Source organism: Myotis myotis, unplaced genomic scaffold, assembly GCF_014108235.1.
Source record: "Myotis myotis isolate mMyoMyo1 unplaced genomic scaffold, mMyoMyo1.p scaffold_m19_p_6, whole genome shotgun sequence".
NCBI lineage: Eukaryota > Metazoa > Chordata > Mammalia > Chiroptera > Vespertilionidae > Myotis > Myotis myotis.
The window spans coordinates 53,853,038-53,875,820 of record NW_023416368.1 but is presented as its reverse complement, the minus strand read 5'-3'; the positions used below and the strand labels follow the sequence as shown (position 1 = coordinate 53,875,820).

The following is a 22,783-nucleotide window of genomic DNA, read 5'->3' as shown; positions in this document are numbered from 1 at the left end:
GCCAGAGGAAGAGTGCTCTATGACTTGGGGTGGGCATGAGTGGGGGATTAGGAGGGGGGCCTAGCATTTCTTCAGTGTGCACCACTGGTGTGGCTCTCTGCATTGTGTACCTCATCTGATGCTCACAGCCCTATGTGGTAGTTGCTAATTTCCTACCAAGTTGTATGAAACTACCAGGTTTCATCTATTTGTACAAATCTCCCTTTAGATTGTAAGTTCCACGAGGGCAGTCACTGTGCTTTTTTCCTGTCCACTTTATCCCAAATAATAATAAACTCATACTTAGCACTTATGATTTAAGCACTTAACATATAGTATTAACCCACTGAATCCTACTTATGAGATAGATATTGTGACTGTCTGATTTTACAGACCAGCAAACGAAGGAAGAAGGAAGGGCACCACCCAGACCTGGGTTTGTCAGTAAGTGCAGAGCTGTGATGCAAATCAAGATTGTTTGCTTCCTGAGCTGCACCCTTGACCTCTATGCTACTCTTCCTAATATGTGCCATGAACTAACATCCTGGCTACAGATAACAGAATCCAATTCGGATTAATTCTATGTTAAATCATTCCAGGAACTGTGCTTGGAGCTTCTGGAGGACATGGGTTGATTTAGCTACAAGAAGGTTTGAAGAACAGAAGGAAACTGATTTCAAATGCAATTACATTAATTCAGGTTTCCAGAGCAATAAGTATTTACTTGTCTTGAAGAGGCTATTATTAAATATACTATTAAGTAGTATTTAGAAAGAGCTTTCTTTTTTAAAAAAATATATTTTATTGATTTTTTACAGAGAGGAAGGAAGAGCGATAGGGAGTTAGAAACATTGCCTCCTGCACACCCCCCACTGGGGATGTGCTCGCAGCCAAGGTACATGCCCTTGACTGGAATTGAACCTGGGACCCTTCAGTCTGCAGGCCAACGCTCTATCCACTGAGCCAAACCAGTTAAGGCAGAAAGAGCTTTCTTAACAATAGAGTTTATGTTTTGCTGAGACTGTTGTTAAAACCTAAAAAAAAACATAAGGAAGGAATAGGATTTATGTATTCTATATGACCTGCAGTTCACATTTGAGCCTTTCTTTTTAAAGGAGGGTTCTAAATTGACATGTTATTAAGTTAGTTATTTTTAACTTTAACCTCTGAATATGTTGTTGTCTGAATAGATATTGCTTTTCTTTTATCCTGACAATCTAACCATCTTTCTGGTTAAAAATCTGATTTTCACTTCTCTACTGAAAAGTATAGCTGATGAAAGTAATATTTACAATTGGAATTAGCCATACCTGTTGGCTACTTAATATACTTATTTGGTTTTCCTTAAAAATACTTGCAAAATAGTCTTACCTGAAAACAATTTTTAAATTTCTTGCTCACAAAATATAGAGCTATTGGGTTTATACATGAATTCATAGTTGCCAAGTTAATGCCGATATAATCCATGAGCAGCAAGAAACTAGAGCAAAAGAAAATAGTAGAATAATTAGCACATAATGTTTTCAAAACTGCAAACTAGCATTTATCCCTAGAATAAGCATTTTTCTTGCCCAGAAGCCATTTCTCACAGGTAGCAGTCAGAATTTTTTTAAAGTCCTTGTTTAAATGGCACTCTCAGTTCTGCAGAACATTTAACTGCCACTTGGTTAGCTCAGACTATTATGCACAGCCTCAGGAGGGGAGCAGCAAGATTATAGACATGGCTTGCACAAATTTTGGGATCAGTTATGAGTTATGTCAGCTAAAGAAGAAATAATCAACTTTGCAGTTTTAATTTCCAGGGCTAATGAGAATGTGGACTAGATGGTTTTGTAAAAGTATCATAAATGTGAAAATCAGAGAAACTCCAATTTCCTAATGGGTACGTAGGATCATACCTAAGTAATTCACATCGGTTCTTGTCCATCTCATCATACACGGTTTTCTTCAAAATACGGCTTAAATGAAGAGGGAACCAGCAAAGAGCAAAAATTACAACCAAGCAGAAAACTGTTTTTGCCACTTCTCGACGCTAAAGGAAAGTGAGAAAAAAAGTACAGTAAATTCGTTGTTTTTCGGCTAGATAAAAGAACTACATAATAAGGAAGTAGTTGAGAGCAGAGAAAGAATAACTCAAAGAGGAGCCAGGACAGCCTGCCTCACAGTACTTCTACCTCTTTAAGATTTAGAATCCAACTTCAATAAGGATTTGCTACTGACTCTTTTGGGCAACTGCCAGGAAGGACGGTGGCTTTAGGTTGGTTATTAGGACTAGGGCAGAGGTTCTGTGGCAGGGAGAGGTAGGAACTGGCTGGAGTAGAGCCAACACTGTGGGTGCGCCTGAGTGAGTGTGTGTGTGTGTGTGTGTGTGTGTGTGTGTGTGTATGTGGCAAATATATGGGGAAAAGCATTATCTAAAAGCATTAATAACAGGTAACTAGCTAGCATTAATTACAGCATAGCAGTCAAAGTGACTGAACTCACCATGTTAAAGAATGGACAAATCTGCAAAGATGTTTGGAAAACAAAATAGAAATAGGAAATAGAAAAGAAAAAGCAACAGCAGCCTGGACGTGGTGCTCAGTGGTTGAGTGTCATCCTACGAACCAGGAAGTCATGGTTTGATTTCCGGTCAGGGCATGTGCCTGGGTTGCAGACTAGTCCCCAGTAGGGGTTGTGTAGGAGGCAGCTATCAGTGATTCTCTGTCATCATTCATGTTTCTATCCCTCTCTCTTTTTCCCTTCCTCTCTAAAATCAATAAAAATATATTTAAAAAAACAACAAAAATCATCAACACAGCAATATGTTTTCTCCATTTCTTGATCTTTAAGAGAGCTAGCATTGGGATATTTTTGCTTTAAAAATATTTTATTAATGACATATTTCCCAAAGATATATTGTTTGCAAACATAGGGATGAGGGTAAAGGATTATCAGCAATGATGATGAGAAAACCTGGGACATGCTGACCCTGGAGTGACTTTAGTTGAAGGTTTACATACTTTCAAGTCTGCACAGGATCAGGAAAATCATACGTTAGGGATTAGCAGCAACCAGTCTTTTGTGTGCATTATGCTTGAGTAGTATAGCGCATGCATTTAGAAGGCTAACTAGGAACATAAAATGTAACTTGTCTGTAACTGGGATCAGTTAATGTCAAAATAAAACTGATTGAAAACAGGGTTTGGAAGAGTAATGCTGGTTCAACCAAGAGCATATAGCATTAAGTATAGGAAGCCTAGAGCAAACCCACATGATTAATGGAGTCATTTAAAAAGATTTGGGGGCAGTTATCACAAATTTCGACTCTAATTCAAAGAACTGAGAGTTCTTTAATCTTTTTGGAGCTATCGGACTAGCTGGGATATACTTCAGAGAACACATAAACCGAGCAATGATTGAGAAAAATAAAGGATTCCAATCTGCAGGAATGGGAGATCATTTTAAAGGATCATTTTGTGTAAACAGAAAGACGGTGTGCCCAGAAAAATAAAAAAGTAAAGTATTAGGGGGAGGTTATCTTCTCTGAGTTCATCATCAAAGAGGATAACCCTTTTAAAAGGTAATATTAATACATTGCCATTACAGTCTTCTATTTGCTTACCCAATATTCATCCTCCTATTTTCCCTGCTATCAATCAGATTCTTGGTTTTGTTATAGCAGCGTGGGAGCCTGGGCCTAATCATCTGCATGGCTACCTGGCAGTTCTGACCAATTAGATTAAGTAGAAATTGTGTGAGGTTTCTGTAAAGCTACTTAAAAGTGGGGGATACTCCTTTGATGCTCATACACTCATGTGATCTATGTTCTTCCCCTTTTTTTGCCTGGAAATCAGATATAACTCATGTGATCTATGTTCTTCCCCCTCTTTCTGCCTGGAAATCAGATATAAGGGTAGAGCTGTAGTTGCTGTCTTGTGATAATGAAAGGTCAGCAAAGCAGCAGACACCTGCCTGTGAGTCCCTTTACCACTGAATCAATAACATCTGAACTTTTTGCTGTGGGAGAAAGATAAACCCCTCCTTGGTCTACTCAATGTTATTTTGTTTTGTTTTGTTTTTGCTACCAGCATCCAAACACAATCCCTAACTGATAAAATTGTTGTCAGCATAACAAAGAAAAACTTGAGAAACATACAAGAAGCAAGATCAAGAGTCCAATAGGCTAACAGTCGAAGACTGACAGGGCTTTTCACTCTAAGCTAGCTCCCCCATAGTTCCACCTGAAGGCCTTCCAGCCAGGCTTGCTCGTCTGCTCTTAGAACCTGCTACAGCTTTGAGTGTGACACAAAGGAATGTCTACTGCATAAGGACCAAGTCTTGGATTCTAATTTCCATTTGGTTGAGCCACTCTCTTAATCAATCAGATTCTTGGTTTTCTTATAGCAGCGTGGGAGCCTAACCTAACCTTCTGCATGATAAGGATAATGCCTGCCTTGTCTATCTCACAGCATGCTTGGGTGAATCAAATAAGAAGATAACATGGAAATGCTTTACAAAACTTTAAAAATGCTGTGTAAATGTGAAGTATCATCATATTATTATTGTTTCCAATCCCTATTGAATTATTTTCAGAGAAAATACCACTTATAGCTTAAACAGGCTCAATCATGGTGCTGATACAAAAATCAACATTTAAAACACTGTTTTTCACACATCTATTCTAATTAATTATTTCCATTGCAGGAGTCAGAGGTAATAATTGCTTAATATGTTTCACATTGGGAATACTTGAAATTTTCATGCTTGAACAATGTCATACTAAAGTTTTTCAATATAATTTTCCTGTTAAATTTCAACAGGAGGTAATAGCTACCATTTTTATGGCACGTTAGATTTTTACAAAGTATGTGTATGCATATTATTTCCTTTGATTCCTATAATAACATTGATTTATATGATATTATGCCCAATTTACAGACAAGGAGCTGAAGCTCAGAAAAATTAGTAAAGTAGTTGAAAAGAGCTGCTGCTGAAGAATGATGCTTGTGTATTGTAATTATATAGGGTGGATTTACAGGCTCCATCTGAAACTCACATTAAAATTTGCTGTGGTGTGGTGTCCTTTTCTGCTGAGATTTAGAACTTACAGTCCTAGTTTTACTCTTTGAAAAGTATCTATGAACTTTTTCTGGATACTTACTATGAGTTGGATTCTATTAGATACCTTACATGCATTAGGTAACCCCCTTGACGTTATATATATATATTTTTTTAAAAAAATATATTTTATTGATTTTTTACAGAGAGGAAGGTAGAGGGATAGAGAGTTAGAAACATCGATGAGAGAGAAACATTGACCAGCCGTCTCCTGCACACTCCCCATTGGGGATGTGCCCGCAACCAAGGTACATGCCCTTGACCGGAATCGAACCTGGGACCCTTGAGTCCGCAGGCCGACGCTCTATCCACTGAGCCAAACCGATCAGGGCAATTATATATTTTTAAGAGGAACTAGAAGCTTAGAGAGATTAAGCAATTTCCCCAATGCCACAGAGCCAGCAAGTTTAAGACTCAAGTTTCCCCCTCTAAAGCTGTGTTCTACTTGTTTCCCTGGAGGGACTACTAGCAGCCTCCTATTGACATATTCAAATTCATCCTAGAACTTTGGTTGCTCCAAAACTTGACCTCTTCAAATATATAGGATCATATTTCTTGTCAAGAGTCTCATCTTTGATGTTGTTGATGTTGCTCTAATGAGGTTCATCTCCTTTCTCACTCCTCAAATGGGTGGTTTCCATGTCATGTTATAACTGACCCCTCTCTTCCCACCTGAAATACCCGCTGGCCTTTTCTTTCCCATCGATCCCATTTATCTTCCATGAACAATTCAATCCCCTTCATCCATGAACAGTTTTTCCATGACTTAGTCTCATATCTTCCCTGGATTTCTACAGCATAGGCTACTTTTGCCACACCTTCTGATTCTATTTTCCAGTTGTTTCCAGGTTTGTATTTTATTTCCACAACAATACTGCAGAGCCTGCTAGGGGAGACAGTCATATGCTCCTTTTTGTCTTGGCAGAGTTCCAAGCCAAATTCAATGGATACACACACAAACACACATGGTCAATATACTCTTGGCAAAACCAGTAAACAGTTCCTCCATTTGGGCCTAGGATCCAGTTAGGCTCCCTATTTCACAAAAGAAATACCTAATATTATAACTATAAAGAAAATAAGACATACAAGCAAACAAGACAGTATTTTTATTTTCACGAAAGCAGGCTAAATCTTGAAATACAGTATTTGTAAGCCTTTTGTTGTCAAGGACAAAATAGTCTTGGCCAGATTTTCATAATCTTATTACATTTACCTGTTTAAGATGTTCACTGAGGGCAATTCTCAAACTTCCATTCCTTCTGTTTAACATCTCACAAGTCATGAGGGTGTAGAAAATTGCGGTGCACACCAAGGGCATGCAGAAGTAGAAGCCGAACAGCCACCAGTCCTTCACATCTTGGTAGAACTGTAAATGAAGAAAAGGGAGAGAGAGGGCGGGGCTTTATAAGGTAAATTAACTGTGTAGTGCCTCTGGGTCCTTAAAAATCTTCATGTTTGCAGATACTTTGTATATTTATGCTCTCTGGTTGTGGCAATGAGCTTGGGGTGGTGCTCAAAACCCAATTAAATTGGCAAGTCTAGAAATTATCCTGGCTTTATAAAATAGCACATGAATAAACTGCATTAAAAAAAAAGATATATTTTATAAGACACCTTAATTGTACAATGGAAGAGCCCTAATCAATAAAAAGAATTCCCTTCCAAAGCTCACAAAACGATTCTGAGACATACAGAATATATATTTATCTTTATTAGTGAGCCTCAAAATTTTGCTAATGTCTGGTTTACTTTTGGCTATTACGGTCAAAGTGTACTTAATGTGAATATCTTGTTTGGAAACAGGGAAGGTTATGAATGGCTTATCTGTGTAGCTTTGGTTACCAGGAGTTAACCCTTTGCCTGGTATGCCTGCTATGTGACCTTTTAGCTAGCCAGTTTGAGCCATAAATAATCACGCCCCTTCTCACTCTTTTTAATACTTACCACCTGGAAACTATCAAGACAGAGTACCTTATCTGAAGGCATATTTAGCATGATCTCTCTATGGGCAGGAGTTGCAAATACTAGGATTATTCACTTTTATGTCTTTTTAAAGAAGAAAATTTAATACCCTATAAAAATGGAAATTGGAAAATTATATCTACATTCTTCTTCCCACTAAACTAATTATCAACTTGGGGAGAAATGCTTTTCTTTTCCTTATTCTGTTTCCTCAGATTGTTTATTTACTATGGATAATGCAGTTATAATATCTCAGTTCCCACAGTAAAAACTAATCATGTTGCTCTGTGAAAAACTAGACAGTTTCTGAATATAGAAGAGGCACAGTGGGATACATTTATAGCATGTTTATTAAGATAATCTATAAATGGTTCCTGAGGAAAAAAAGTTCTGGGCAGAGGTTCCTAACTATTTTTATGCCATAGACCTTTTTGGAAATCTGGGGAAGACTGTAATCCTTTCTGGGAATAATATATTTACATGCATAAAATAAAATATGTACGATTATAATGGAAACTAGTTACACAGAAACAGTATCAAAACATTAAAAATAAAATTTTGATATAGTAATATAGGTGTTTATTAACAAATTAAATGACATATCCAATGGTGGTTCTAATAACTATCAGAATGTTGAAGCAATGATGACTGTAAATGATATTGCAAGATTATACAAATGTTATATGGTATGAAAATGTATTATTTCTATTAGTGACAAAAATGTAGTTTGTTGCCTATATTCATAATTGAAAGAAGTGATAAATTTTAGTTATTAGTTAGTGAAAATAAACGTGTAATTTCTTTCTCATTCAAGTGAACAGACCTCTGGATTTTAACTTCAGGTTAAATCAAACTCCCATTTTATGCAGATCTTTCCCTATCCACATCACACTGTAGAAAGATTTCTGTAGTGAGCTTAAAAAACAAACAGAAAAAATCAGGACTCTCGAATACAAACACTCCTTTAAGTACCCTCTTCAATTTGTATCCCCTTCGTCCAGGTGCATTGCTGGCTGGAGTGAATGCCCAAATGCAGTTACAGAGGGCCTGAAAGATGACCCCCTGAGGGGCCTGGATGGAGTCCCCTTGCCCCCTCCATGGCAGAGGCCTATAGACAAAGGGGTCACAAATTCCTTTTGAACTGATGTCATCAGCAAGGGCGTGGAGGGACCTCTCTCCAGTCTGTTACAGCAAAGTATAGGAGGAAAGTGTGAAACAAAGAATAAGAATAAAATTTGAGAGAAAAAAACAAACAAAAAACAGGAGGAGAAAGAGACTCTCAAATTTAAAAAAATTATCAGTTCATACTCATACCCTTTACTACAACCCTCTAGGTTTTTCCTGCCTGAAGGAAAAACATTGCTTGACCATTTTATAAAGGAGACTCAGTCATTGCAAAGTACCCCTTTTCTTTTTGTCAAGTTCTAGTGATTAGTAAGTTCCTATGTTGAGCCTCTTCTCCCGAACATTTTATTCAGAAATATTTAGATTGCCTATTTACACTGCCCAAATTCTGATAACCTCCTACTGACTACTTTGTTTTCCACTATGGAGATTTGACGTAATAAAAAATTCAGTAGATAAACAGACCTTAATTTTAAGGTTGCCAGTTTGGCAGCTTTCATGAATAGTTTTAATTTTAAAACAAGAATGTCCAAGCAGTATAACTGGTCAACTGTAAAACCACTAATTTTGTGAATTTTCCAAGTTAGGAAAACATACCTTCAGATGTCTGAAAGTGATTAAATGTGGAATCTGAGCTGCATGAAATTTACATCAAAGCACTAAATTATGCTGATTTAAGTGAAATAGTTATCCTTTTGGTTTTCCTCCTCAGTCCACCTTTGACTAGTTTTGCAAAGGTAATATGCATTGTAAGTATGTTTCCTGATTACACGCATGTGATTAAGCTTTTCAGAGAAACATTAATGTGACCAGATGTACTAAACAACAACTGAATTTGTTAAACGGAGCACTTTTTAAAAAGTTCTGCAAATTTATATTATTTGTACATGCAAATATAACTTTCTTCCTACTTTGAGTTAATTCTATCTTTAAAAAATGTGTGAGCAACATATATTTACCTGAGTAACCAAAAATAAGTATCAGCATGTCTGTCAGATGGAAGTTGTGCTGTATTCCGTATTATAAAACAGTAGAGGCCCAATGCACGATATTCGTGCACAGATAGGGTCCCTAAACCTGGCCAGCAATCAAGGCCAATCTGTGGGGCAATTGGGGGTCCCCGCTGGCACCCACCTTGGCCGGCCTGGTGCTGCCCACTCCCCAGCTCCGCCCCCTGCTGCCGCCAGTCAGTCGACTCTCTCTGCAGGGCAACTGGCAGGGCGATCGGGGTTGGGGGTGGGAAGTGGGGGGCCAGCTCACATCCTCCTTGGCTGTCCTGGGGCCTTCGGACTGGGGGCAGATCCTGCATTGAGTGTCTGCCCCTTGGTGGTCAGTGTGCGTCATAGTGACCAGTCATTCCACAGTTTGGTCAATTTACATATTAGGCTTTCATTATATAGGAAGTAGCACTTTATACATATAATCTCTCTTTCCTAATAAATGCACTTCAGAATTCTGGGTTTTTTGGTACAGAACAAAAGTTGTATCTACAGTTGTGCTATAAAAGTAAAAACAAAATAATTGTTCTCTTCAAGAAACTAAGCCCTAGTTTAACATCTACTTTTTATGCAACTGTAGAATATTTGACTGAACTAATAGAGTAAACCACACTGGGCACTGCAGAGGTATCAATAAGTTGTGGTGATGGTAAAGTAAAAGTGAAGACCTCCTCCTCTCCCCAGTTAATTCCCTTGAAGCTATTTGTACCTTCATGAACGCTGATGTGGCATTGAGCATACAGGTATTATGCTGTTCACCCTTGTATTCAAAGGGCACCATGACGAAGCCAATTGCTTCAGGGATGGCCAGGATAAAAGAAAGGATCCAGATGGAGACAATCTCAATGGCAGTGACCAAGGGAATCCCAATTCCCTGAACACGACTCCAGGAAGCAACAGCTCTGTACCTGAAAATAAAAATGGGGTGATGGAACCAAGGTGTTAGGGAATTTTGAATTATTTCAATTAAAAAAAATTATAAATGCTGCAAGTTCCCTCGCTTGGCCAGTGACCAACCATTGGCTTTTTAGGAACTTTTTTTTGGCGTTCTTGTGTGAAAAACAAGTGGGGCTGTTAAAAGTTCTACCCATTTGGAAATCAATTGCCTGGCAGGTCTAAGTCTGAGCTCTTCATTTGGCATCTAGCATAACCTTGTGAGAATATAGAATGTGGCAGCATCAGATAGGAGTGTCTATGGTTGTTTTTTCAAATTCCTCATCCAAGGGTATGTTTTTATTGATTTGAGAGAGAGAGGAAGGGAGAGGAGAGGGAGAGGGAGAGAGAGGGAAACATTAATGTGCAAGGGAAACATCCGTTACTTCCCATTTGCACCACCTGACCAGGGATCAAACCCGCAACTTGGATATGTGCCTTTACTGGAAATCCAACCCTCAACCTTTCAGTGCATGGGACAACACTCCAACCAATTGAGCCACACCAGCCAGGGCAGCGTGTTTATGTTTCTTAAGTGGGGAGGGGTAGAGGGGGGAAATTGGATGATAGAAGAAGTAGTGAAAGCTGCTGGTACTTGTAATGCTAATATCTTACTTCTCTTTATATATTACAAAATAACAACATTTGAAATCTTATCTATGAAGTGGAGCTAGATATCCTTAAGTGAATAGTGACCATAGATAGTCCATCATTTTCTCTTTTCTTCTACCCTCAAAATATGATTACAGTGAACCTCTCCCGGGTGGCAGTTTTAGTAAATAGAGAGTATTTCTGGTAAATGTCAAAGAATGACTATATCACTTTCATTATGGTCCTGAGCTAGAATATATAAAAATGACTTAAAGATACACTGATTTCTAATCTTTAGTATGTATAGTCTAATAGAAAGAACAGTTTTTATAGAAGCATAGAATATAAATGTAACTGAACAATTATGTCAATTAAAAAACAAATTGGCATTAATAAATTGTGTTTACCTTTTACTTTAATATTTTTGTGATAATAATCACATTTAAATGTTAAGTTTAAAGAAAGATTGGTTTATGGTCTTTGATCTGATGTGATGGTCTGATGCTAACTACTTTCAGACTTAGTACTAAGAAATGACCTGTGATGTAGTATGGTATTTTTGTGGCTTCATTCTTGAAATTTTTGTTGCTGTTGTAATGGAAAGGAAACACTCTCCTTTTTATAGCTTCATGAGATAGAGCCAGGAGGCTATAAAACAGATCGAGGCATTGGAGACAGGTACACATGGGTTCGCAGGATATGCAACTTAATGTGGAAGATTAGTCAGGAAAGCCAGGCAACTTACAAGCTACCCATATCTACCAAGATGAGTCCCATCACTTATATATCAGTGTTCTATCTCAGTATATCTTCAAGATACATCTGTGAAAACACAGCTTCTTGGAATTATGCTATCTTGTTCTTCACTGTAGATTAGTCTATAGTTTTGGTATGCACAATGATGCCACATGGGATATATACAGCACAATTTTCTGGAGAAATGTTTTGCAAAAGATTTTTAAGGTAAATAAGTTTAGGGTGCAGTACAATCTCTAAAAAAGTCCAGATGAGTTCAGAATGGAATAAAATACAGCTATGCAGAGACCAAGAAAATCCTTTTACGATATGGCCAAGATTGCATTTTTAAATTCATGGTTATTTTCAGTAGGATAAAGATTGCTATTCATTTTGCTACTCATTTCTGTTACTTTTCCTGTTGCCTCATTAGACTGCTAGCCTGAAGTTCAGTGAAAAAGGAATGGAGACTGAATGTCTATATCCCGAGGCTCTCAATGAGTTACACTAAGCATCTATTTCTTCTCTCCTCCTCTCAGATCAGTTATCAGGAAAGGTGACTTAAATAAAATACTTTAAAATACTCTCTTAAGGGAGTAAGAAAACCAGATGTCTTAGGCAGGATTGAAGATAGAAAGTGGTTTAAATGTAGTCAACATGTACTTATAATGAATATATTCAAAGACCAGCTTCATTTTATAATGTGACATGAGTTCCCAGAATATGACATGTCTATAATCCAATGTAAATTAAATATTTAAAAACAAATAGAAGTAATTTTTAGTGTCTAGCTTAGTAAATTATTTACAATCAGTCTGCTCCTTCATTAACACACATGACTGAGAACTAGAATATTTTCCATTTGTCATCATAGTTGTCTTGATAAAATCTCTATGAAATGAGAAAACAACCATCAGAGCAATTAGAAACAATTGTGATGATGGAGGTGGGGAAAGCTGTGGAAAATAAGAAATGCTTGGATCCAAGATAGCAGCAGGGTAGGTGGATGTTACACTCACCCCCTCCCAGGACGAGCCTGGAATTACAACTAAAATGTAGAGCAATCAACCTGAATAACCAATTGAAGGCTAGCTTAAGAGAAGTCTTATAAGGAAGGATTTACAGAAGAAGGGTGGAACTGGGGAAAGGGCTAGCCCCACTCCACCACATGGCAGCTAAGATTTTGGAGGGATATCTCAGCTGAAAAGGTTCCTCCTGAGAAGGGTGCGGTCTCAACCCCAAGCCAGGCTTCCCAGACCAGAGCATCAGAGCTAGGAAGACATGGCTGTGAAAATCAGTGGGGATTCTATTTGTCAGGGGGCCAGGAGAGTCTGCTAGACACTGGCACCCTCTTAAAGGGCCAATGCACAAAAATCTCATTCACAGCCACTCATCTTGGGCTCCAGCAGAGGGAGGGCAGATTGGACTAGAATCACGTGAAAAGAGACTGGGCTTTATGGCTCTGTGAGAGAGCTGAAGGGACAACTGCCAGGATCTCTGTGCTGAGTCCCTCTCCCATACCCCAGATGCCTTCCTACTTGGGTGGAGCACTCCCCTCCATATACGTTAGCCTGGGGGAATGCAATTGCCTCACACTCTGGACTCTCTGTTGCACCATCCTGGGAGCTCGTGCCCTGAGGAGTCAGCTGCCTGGGCTGGGTTGTAGAGGTCTGGGCAGACTAAGGGATCTCAGTAACTGAGTTGAGTGGCTCTGGGGTGGGGGCTACTCCCCCACCTTCCCTCAAGCCTGACCTGCACCTCTCTTTCATGGGAGATCCACTAGCCCAGCCGTGGGCAAACTACGGCCCGCAGGCCGGATCCGGCCCGTTTGAAATGAATAAAACTTAAAAAAAAAAAAACAGACCGTAGCCTTTTATGTAATGATGTTTACTTTGAATTTATATTAGTTCACACAAACACTCCATCCATGCTTTTGTTCCGGCCCTCCGGTCCAGTTTAAGAACCCATTGTGGCCCTCGAGTCAAAAAGTTTGCCCATCCCTGCACTAGCCCCATCTTCTTGACTCTTGAAGGCCTCCCACACACCCAGTGGCCAGCTTCAGAGAACACCAGAGCAGGATCCAGGTAGCTTCACAAGCAGCATATCCAAAGGGAGATCTTAGCAGGTACCAGACCCTGCTGAGGTGAATTCTGCTTTTTTGTGGTCAGTATCTGCAGAGCAGCTTGTACATCATGGTAGGGATCGACCCTCCCATTCAGCCAGCCCGAGGGTCCACCCCACGCGTGAATGGGGTCAATAGCAATCAAGACTCAATTACAACAGGAGGGCCCACATAACTCACACAAGGGTCATTCCTGGAGCACCCAGTTTAGGTGAGCAAGGAGACTGTGCCAATGGGTCCCACAATACAATATATAGTTGATGTATTATAGAATTGTATATCTGAAACCTATATAATTTTAGGCCACCCCAATAAATTCAATAAAAATAAATAAAATTTAAAAAACTGGATGTTCCCAAAGTGATTTCTTTTGGAATATAATAACATAGCACATATCTACTCAAATAAATTCTTCTTACTATGAGTGATTATAAATAGCCTTCAATCTAGTCATCATAGAAAATCTACAAGTGTAGATCCTATCTCCAATAACTGATATTTGAGAAAAAAATCCCTCCTCTTTGAAATGCTTTCTATTCTTGGCTTCCCCCACATTCTCCTGGTTTTTCTCCTGCTTCACAGGCTACTCCTTACTTCCTTAGCTGGATCCTGCATATTCCTCTTAGAATATGGCTTTAATATCATTTAAACTTTTTATATGCTGATAAATAATTCTCAAATTTATATCATTTAAACTTTTTATATGCTGATAAATAATTCTCAAATTTATAACTCCAGCCTAGAACCTCATCTCTAACTCTAGACTTGAGATATCTACTCAGGTATTTAGTAGGCAAATACTAAACCTAACCTAATTCCAGTCTTCTTCCTTGTCCCCAAGCCTGCCTTCTTTTCAGTCTTTCCCATCTCAGGCCAAAACTCTGAAGTCAGCCTTCACTCCTCTTTTTCTCTCCCACCAAACAGCCAAGTATTCAGCCAACCTTGCAAACTCTTCCTTCACAGTATTTCTAATGCAATCGCTTTTCACCACCTCTCCTGTTACCATCTTGCCTGGATTATAGCAATAGCTTCCTAACTGGTTTCCCTGCATCCACTTTGCCCTACTGCAATCTACCCTGAACACAGAAACCAGGTTAAAACATCAGCCAATCATGTCACTCTGTTCTCAAACCCCAATGGTTTCCCACCCCAATGGGAATACCTCCCAGTAACCTCAGAGCTGCTTTTTAACTTTCCTTAGGTCTTTACTCAATTGTGCCTTTTTACAGAGGCCTTCCCCGAACATCCTATTAAAATTGCCAGCATCCCCTCAAACTTACCTGTCCTGCTAACCCTAATATATTTTCGCCATAGCACTTACTACCATGAGACCAGTCAAATATTTTACTTATCTATTTTTTTTTTAATTGTCTGTGCCCACCCTTCTCTTTAGAATAGAAACTCCATAGGGTAGACATTTTGTGTGTTGGTCACAATACTTAGAACAATAGATGCTGAATAAATATTTATTAAATTAAGTGTCTTTGTTTCCTTACCATGCATTTGCCTTTATTGGCTAAAGTCGATAGAACACTATATTGTGAACACTTTCTTATTTTTCAAGCTAGCCCTGAATAAAACAACAGATAAAGAGCTAATACGTTTAGAATTTTAGAATCAAATAATTAAAAAGCCAGGAGGGACCTTTGGGCTGATCTTCCTCCCCTTTATGTTCCAGTTAGGAGCCTGAAGACTGGTGTGTTACCATGTCCTCTGCCTGGTTTCCAGTGAATTTTGTACCCTGTCATGTGATATGCCAAAATAAAAGTATAAATTACATGTTTTCTTTCTGTAAAGTTGTTGGTTACTGTATACAGGGTGGGGCAAAAGTAGGTGTACAGTTGTTTGTGCAGAAAATAATAAAATCATTAATAAATAATGATACAAGAATACACTGTGTTTCACAGTACTTACAACTATACACTTATACTTTTGCCCCACCCTGTATTTTTTAAAAAAATATATTTAATTGATTTTTTACAGAGAGGGACAGAGAGTTAGAAACATGAATGGGAGAGAAACATCGATCAGCTGCTTCCTGCACACCTCCCACTGGGGATGTGTCTGCAACCAAGGCACATGCCCTTGACCGGAATCGAATCCGGGAACCTTCAGTCCGCAGGCCGACGCCTTATCCACTGAGCCAAACCGGTTAGGGCCCACCCTGTATTTTTTAAAATAGATTTTTATCAAGGCCAGAGATGTTTAATGCATGTTTTGAATCTTTACAGTATGGTCTAGTATGGCCATTAATTTTTTAAAAGTTTATTATTGAATGTGCTTTTAAACAGTATAAAAAGCAAATTCAAAAGATAGTACTTCAACAAAATCTTTTATTTCTTCTTCTTATTTGTCCATTTCTATTCTAATAAGCATAGTTTGAATATAAAAATCAGTTATAATTTTATTTTAGCTTTATTTACATTAGATTATTTTTTAAAATATATTTTATTGATTTTTTACAGAGAAGAAGGGAGAGGGATGGAGAGTTAGAAACATCGATGAGAGAGATCAATCAGCTGCCTCCTGCACGCCCCCTACTGGGGATGTGCCCGCAACCAAGGTACATGCCCTTGACCGGAATCGAACCCGGGACCCCTCAGTCCGCAGGCCGACGCTCTATCCACTGAGCCAAACCGGTTTGGCTACATTAGATTATAAAAAACTCTCATGTTTCTACAGAGGCATATCATTTATTAATTTAATGGTTACCCTGTATAATAAGATACTGATGCAGTTTACTTAAACCTTTCTTTAATGTTCATATTTCTAGCCTTTGAAGGTGTGAATAACACACCTACAAATATATTTTTTCTCTTTTTGAATGATTTTCCAGGATTAATTATCTTGAGTGGGTAGGATTATTGAATTAGAGAAATAGAAAGGTAACTGAAGTATGTTAAAAAACCTTCCTACCAAGTGCCGATCAAAATTTGCCTACATTAGGATTTATTATTTTTCTTTCAATTTCCCACTTTCATGAGGTAAAGTGGCACTTCTGTCTTAACCTCTGCACATTTTTGATTAACAGCAGACCTGACTGTATTTTTAATGTTTGTTTATGATTTATGTCTCATGTGATAGACAACCCAATTGCCATAGAGAGGTTTGGAGGCAAAATACTAGGTGTGAGAATTTTAAAGAGAAACACAGTGTGGTGGATTAAAAGATAGCTGCCCATAGACACAGACAGCAGCGTGGTGATGGCCAGAGGGAAGGGGGCAGGTGGGGGCTGGGTGGAGGTGGGCAAAGGGGAGGAAAATGGGGACATCGGTCATAGTATCAACAGTAAAATGAACTAAAAAATGATTTTAGAAAACATAAAAACAAAATATAGCAGCAAATACTGTGACACTTTTTCAACTGAGTCCTTCAACTTGGATGCAGCTGAAATGATGCTTTGCCACTTTTAGGTCTGGTCTCTAAGCAGAGCAACAGGTTCCCCTTGGAGCCCTGAGCCTGCTGGGCAGAATGTGTTGAGGGGCCCTAGACTACATGGAGAGGGAGGTGGGCTCCGCTGAGCTCAGACTTCCAGCTTTTCTTGCCAACAGGCCAGACATGTATGTCCTGCACGAAGGAGATGCTCAGCTGCCAGCTGAAATCCACCAAGGGACCCCAGTCAAAGTAACAAGGATCAGAAGACTTGTCTGTGGTACGATAATAATAAAATGGTGGATCTTTTAAACCACCGTCTTGGGGTAGTTGGTTATCAAAGAAAAATGAGCTAGCAAAATTAACCAGTTGCCTGGTTTTGACATTAGAATTAAGATAAAGAATGAATAACTATGTGAAATAGGGAACAGAACCCCAAATGAGATCTCAAGTTGCCCTACAGCCAGCGTTGGACTTTGTTCAGTCCCCACGTTCTCTCTTCTGGCTCAGCCATTTCTTCCACGTCTTCACTATTGTCATCCAGCAAAGGAAAACCATAGCACCAGGAGAGTAAGGAGAAAATAAGTTCATGTCTAAATACAAATGAAGGTTTTCAGAAAATCCCCTTCATGCTTCTTAAATTAGGATGAACCTTTGATATCACAGAGCCCACTGAGCAGTTATTTGAAATTATGGGATGAAGAGCTGACATCAACTTTTGAGTTTGAGACCTATCAAAGTTGCCTTATTAGTCAATCTTTGCAACTTTTCCAGGTGTCTAATTGTACATCATTCTGGAGTAGTTGTTAAAGGAGTTTTATCTTTTTACAGCCTCCTTCTCCAGGCAACTTTTAACTAGAAGTTGAATCTGTACCCAAACCCTTTTCCTGGTCTAACCTCCATCATCTTCCACTTTAAATACGACTGCTAACTACAAAGAACAGCACTGAATTCTCCTCCCCAAACTCAAAGTTGCCACCTGCCTTGGGCGGGTAGCTCAGTTGGTTTGAGATTTGTCCCAATACAGGAAGGAAGGTTTAGAGTTGAATACTCTGTCAGAATCAGCCAATGAATACATAAATAAGTGGAATAACAAATTGAGGTTTCTCTCTCTCAAAATCAATAAATTTTTCTTAAAGTAGGTTTAAAAAAATCCATCACTTATGGCATGTAAGAATATCTATTTTAATTATTGGTAATGGTTGATTATTCATATTTTGCCGGGAAAAATTTATTCATTTTAGAAATATACTTATAGGAGTATACTTTTAGAAGTATACTACCTTAGAATTTAAAAAATTATTTCACTGATAAAACTGAATTAGGGATCAAAATAGGTTTCTAAATTTCCTCATTCTTTTTCTGAAATTCCCACTTTATCTTTTTTTTAAGTGACTATGGATGTAAAATACAAATAAATACGAGTTATATTTGAGGAGGAATTAGTGAAAAGGTTACATCTCTTGTTTACCTTATTCAGATTAAAAGCTAACAGAACTTTTCTTTGATCCCACAGCATCCTGTATTAATTGAGCAATCAATGAAATAATAAAGAAACTGTATAGAACTTGGATGTACAGTTACTCTCATTATCCCCCCCCAAAACAACTCGGAAATGAGAGCTAACTGATATTTTAAAAAAATATATAAAAAAATCATGAAAAGTCTTTCTAAGCCATAATTGACTCAGCTCATACACTAATAGCATGGATTCCCAAGTTTCAAATTGTTTTGTAAAAGGTTCCAATTTCCTTTTTTTCTCTCCTTAGTTTAGTAAAAGAAATAAAAAGAAAGATTTTCATATTTTTAGTAGAATGCAATGCAACCAAATCAAGACTCAAAGCAAAGGTACCTTATCTTCAGGAACTAACTGTGAATGATTCATTCTCGTGTGAAACATTTTGAAACAGAAATGTCAAAATAGATTCCCTACATGCAGGTCCCCAAGCTTAGAGTCAATACCAAATAAAATGTAAAAATAATAAAAAAGGGCCCATGAAACAAAGAATGATGAGTTTATTACCAAGGAAAAAATTCCTGGATTAAAGTAGATTTTTGTGGGAGTGGAATTTTAAAATGGCTTATCTTCTTGACCTAAAACTGAGACCAAGTCTTAGTAAAATATAGGGTGTCTGCCAAAAATGTATACACACTTTGAATAATTATTATTAATAATAATAATTAATTCCAATGGGTTAAATCTGAAAAGAAAGAAACATTGAGTTATCAACTGTTAAGTGTGTATACATTTTTGGGGGACATCCTGTAGATGCTTGAAATTATTTTTTCTGTCTTAAAAAACACACACACAAATATTAAGAACATTGATACAGAACTGATAATTTGTAATTGAATGTTTAGTTAATTTTTTCCCACGCATGGTGGGGATGGTATGGGTGAGGCAAACCAATACCAGAAATAGGAATCTATGCCCTATTACTGAATTAGAAGGCAAACCTTCAGTAGGATTTTGTTTTCTAGAAGGGCTGTTCAATCTCTACTCCTTTTAATATGCTTTTTAATTAGAATTTTTGTTGCCATTAGACTGCCAAATGAATATAATTGACAAAATGCTCTAGATGCAAATTGCCTAAGCCAAAAATGACCAATAATCAGTAAATATGAAAAGCAATTCTAAACGGTAGAGTAAGACTGTTAATATTTTAATTCACTTGGAATAACAACTATCCAGGCACCAACTCTCAATGCTTCTTGACTTCCCTTCTTATGATAAAAATGCTTTTCTAAATCTAACAAAAGAGTAAAGGGAAAGAACCACATTACCTGTCAACACTGAGAGCACAGAGATTGAGGACGGTGATCCCCACTGAAGACTTCTGCAAAAAAGGGAACAGCTTGCATAGAAATATGCCAAAGTCATTGTGATCAAAAGGCCAGCGCCCAGCCAACAGCTGAAAAAAGGAGACAACGTAGTAAGAAATGGCAGAGCTGGCATGGAATACATGGACACATACTTCTAATTATCTTCCAAACTTCTACATTTTATTATTCATTATGCTTTCCCGTTAGCATGGTAATAACAGAAGTATTCTTCTTCTCCTTTTTTTCATGTTTTAAAGACTCAGCAATCTGGAAAAGTTTGGAAAATGATAAATATAACAACAGAAGAGATAAATCTTTGATCTTACATATAATAGTCGTAACAACTACTTTTAAAGAGTAGCAAAAGTGTGGGGCTTGGATGATAGCTTAACAGAGAAGCAAGGCAGTCATCTCTTATCAAATTTTGCTAAACCATCATAAGTAAAGCAAATCATTTTCAGCTAGTGGAATTGGGAGATAATATTGTCTCCTGACAAGCAGCCAAAGTTTTGAATGCGAGGTTATGAAGAATACTGGGAAAATGAAGTGGTTTAAGATGTACTGACTTTGTCAGCTGGTTAACACCCAAAGCTATTTGGAACTTACCTTTCCCTCTGTGCTTGAGGAGTTGACTGCTTCAGTATGTGTGTCATAAGCGGCCTTTCCTTACTAAGACTCAAACTTGCCTTTATCATACAGAGAAAAGTGTGGGTTCTGTGATCTGTTTGTAACATTTGTGGAAAATCTATTTTTCCATGTTGACAATTTAAAGTCTTTGTTGGTATGAAAGGATGGACCCCCTCTAGTGGCTGTGGTAAGTAGCAAGAACATGAAGTCCCTGGAGTTGCTGATATTCTTTTAATTGGGGTATTGCACAAGGAGAAGAATAGTTCAGTTACCTAAGAGGGGGAAGTCTTTGCTGAATATATGATGCATTTTCAAAGTAAAAATGGTATTAATTTCTTTTCCAAGTTTTGCTTAGTGACTCAGAATTTAAACTTTCTTCACTCAGTAGGAAACACTATCCTACTAACTAGATACATTTGTCTTTTTTTCTTTGCAAAGTACCTATTGCCATAGTAACTCTAAGTTGAGCTTCGAATTTCTGTTCTACCATTTCTAAAACATTATGTGAGGTTTAATTTCATGGTCAATGTGGTCATTAATGGGAGTCCATTGAAAGAGGGTGGGAAACCAGTATCCCATAGATACAAAATCAGAACCTATGCATTTTGAGAATTTAGTAACAAAAGCTCTCTAAAATTCTATTTTTTATGGCTAAGATCCTATACTGACTTAATTTTAGAAGTTATCTTTAGTCTTTTAATATATTTCCCTTTCTTCTGAATAACTTTCTAAAAGGACCTTTGTCTTTATTCCAGTCCTGCCTCTAGTCTCTTCTTCCTCTTACTCTAACTAGTCTTCGTTGGTGTCTTCTCAGAATTTCTACATAAACTTTTGTCCAAGGATAACTGATAGGTTCTTCACAAAAACACTTCCCTAAACTCTGACATTTTTCACGAAGCTAACAATTATACCATTGCTGATTGCTGGTTATTAATGCTTGATGCAAGCAAAGGCAAAACACCATTTCTGGGATGAATCACCCCTATAAAGGAAAAAACACACCTGAAAGCTCCTTTTTATAGAGTTTGGTATTTTATCCCAGAAATGTAATTCCCCATTAAAGACTACAGAGATATAATTTAAATGTGTAGGGGTTGTCATAGGATAAGCTTTGGAATAGTTGAACTGTTATGTTATTATTGGTTCATTCTCAGAGGCAGAGGATCCTGAAATCCACTTGGATGGATTTCCCAATAAAAACATCCAATAATGAGAGAAAAAAGGATGTTTCTTGCTTATCTAAGGAGACTCTGAAATCCTGTGAAGGTCTAAGTGACATGTGCTAAGAAAAATGATGCAGAAAAATCCACAACTGAGCATGTATTGTTTTGGGCCAATCTCAGTTGAATTTTTTCCTTTTTCGTGCTTGCTTAAAGTTTTAACTAAGGCTAGGTGTAAAGGAAGGACTGAGGGAAAGATATGGTTTTGGTGAGCCCAAAAATATTATAGAATTGTATTTCATTGACACAGATAGGTGTTTGTTATTTTTGTTGTTATTTGTCTTTTCTCCAGGAGTGAGCATTGATTCTTTTGGGGAAGTAGGGACAAAGGGAAATGAAAGAACTCATTGAAGGAAAAGGTTAGATACAACCACAGTGTAGACTTCCCCCACCTAAATCTGCCCCATTCTGAAAGATGTATGGATAGTAGCTGTTCCAATGCAGTCAGGGGAAATTAAGCCCTGCCTGGAGGCAACTTCTTCCCTTTCTGGTTAAATGTGGCTTCTTCAAAGATGCTCTCCTTAACTACCCAATCTCAAATCACGTAGGACCTGCTTGTTATTCTGATTCATGGAACCAACGTTGGAGTAATTTTACATTTAAAGTCTCCTTTCAACTCACTCTGTTTTAGCAATAGAACATATACAAAAGGAAGAGGCACCAAAGAGGCATGGAGTGCAGCTCACCCATTTTTCTCTTATTAGAAGAGGCATTTTGGAACTTCTGAAAGACTACAGGGAGTGTGTACTTTCTTTTATATACCAGTATGTAAAATTGAAAATAAAAAATTTTAAATGGTAAAAATAAGCAGTATAAAAGTATAATGAAAAGCATGTTTCCCTTCCAATCAAGGCCCCTAAACTTCCTGCCCAAAGGCAGCCACTGTTAACTGTGTTTTCTTCTGGAAATCTTCCTAAGTACATACAGGTATATGCCTTTCATAAAAACAAGTGGAACTGTATGAAAAACAATACCTATTAACAGTCTTTTATGATCCTTTTTCCTAAAGTACTTTCCTGGGAGGCCTAATCGAAAGGTTTTAATTTTTAAAAGCACAATGATGAAACAGTTTAGGCTAGGATAGAAAAAGATAAGCAACTGCTTAGGATAAATTAGATTATGCCAAAAGAATTAGTGGGTTTCATAAAATGTGAACAAGCTACTACCAATTGGTTCACAGAGTTAATCTGGTA

At 37.8% G+C, this 22,783-nt stretch overlaps 1 protein-coding gene across 2 annotated transcripts in view; it reads right to left on the bottom strand.

Moving 5' to 3' along the window:
• The window catches only part of EDNRA (endothelin receptor type A), a 51,945-nt gene that overhangs the window by 2,685 nt on the left and 26,477 nt on the right, over nt 1-22,783 (bottom strand). The window contains exons 3-8 of one of the 2 annotated variants that reach the window (XM_036313878.1): nt 19,705-19,832; nt 9,877-10,075; nt 8,017-8,226; nt 6,296-6,448; nt 1,878-2,011; nt 1,351-1,459 (exon numbers count right to left, since the gene is read on the bottom strand). In XM_036313878.1, the coding sequence (XP_036169771.1) occupies nt 1,351-1,459; nt 1,878-2,011; nt 6,296-6,448; nt 8,017-8,226; nt 9,877-10,075; nt 19,705-19,832 (933 nt within the window). The remainder of the gene's footprint in view (nt 1-1,350; nt 1,460-1,877; nt 2,012-6,295; nt 6,449-8,016; nt 8,227-9,876; nt 10,076-19,704; nt 19,833-22,783) is intronic. The other variant, XM_036313879.1, reaches the window with a different exon arrangement.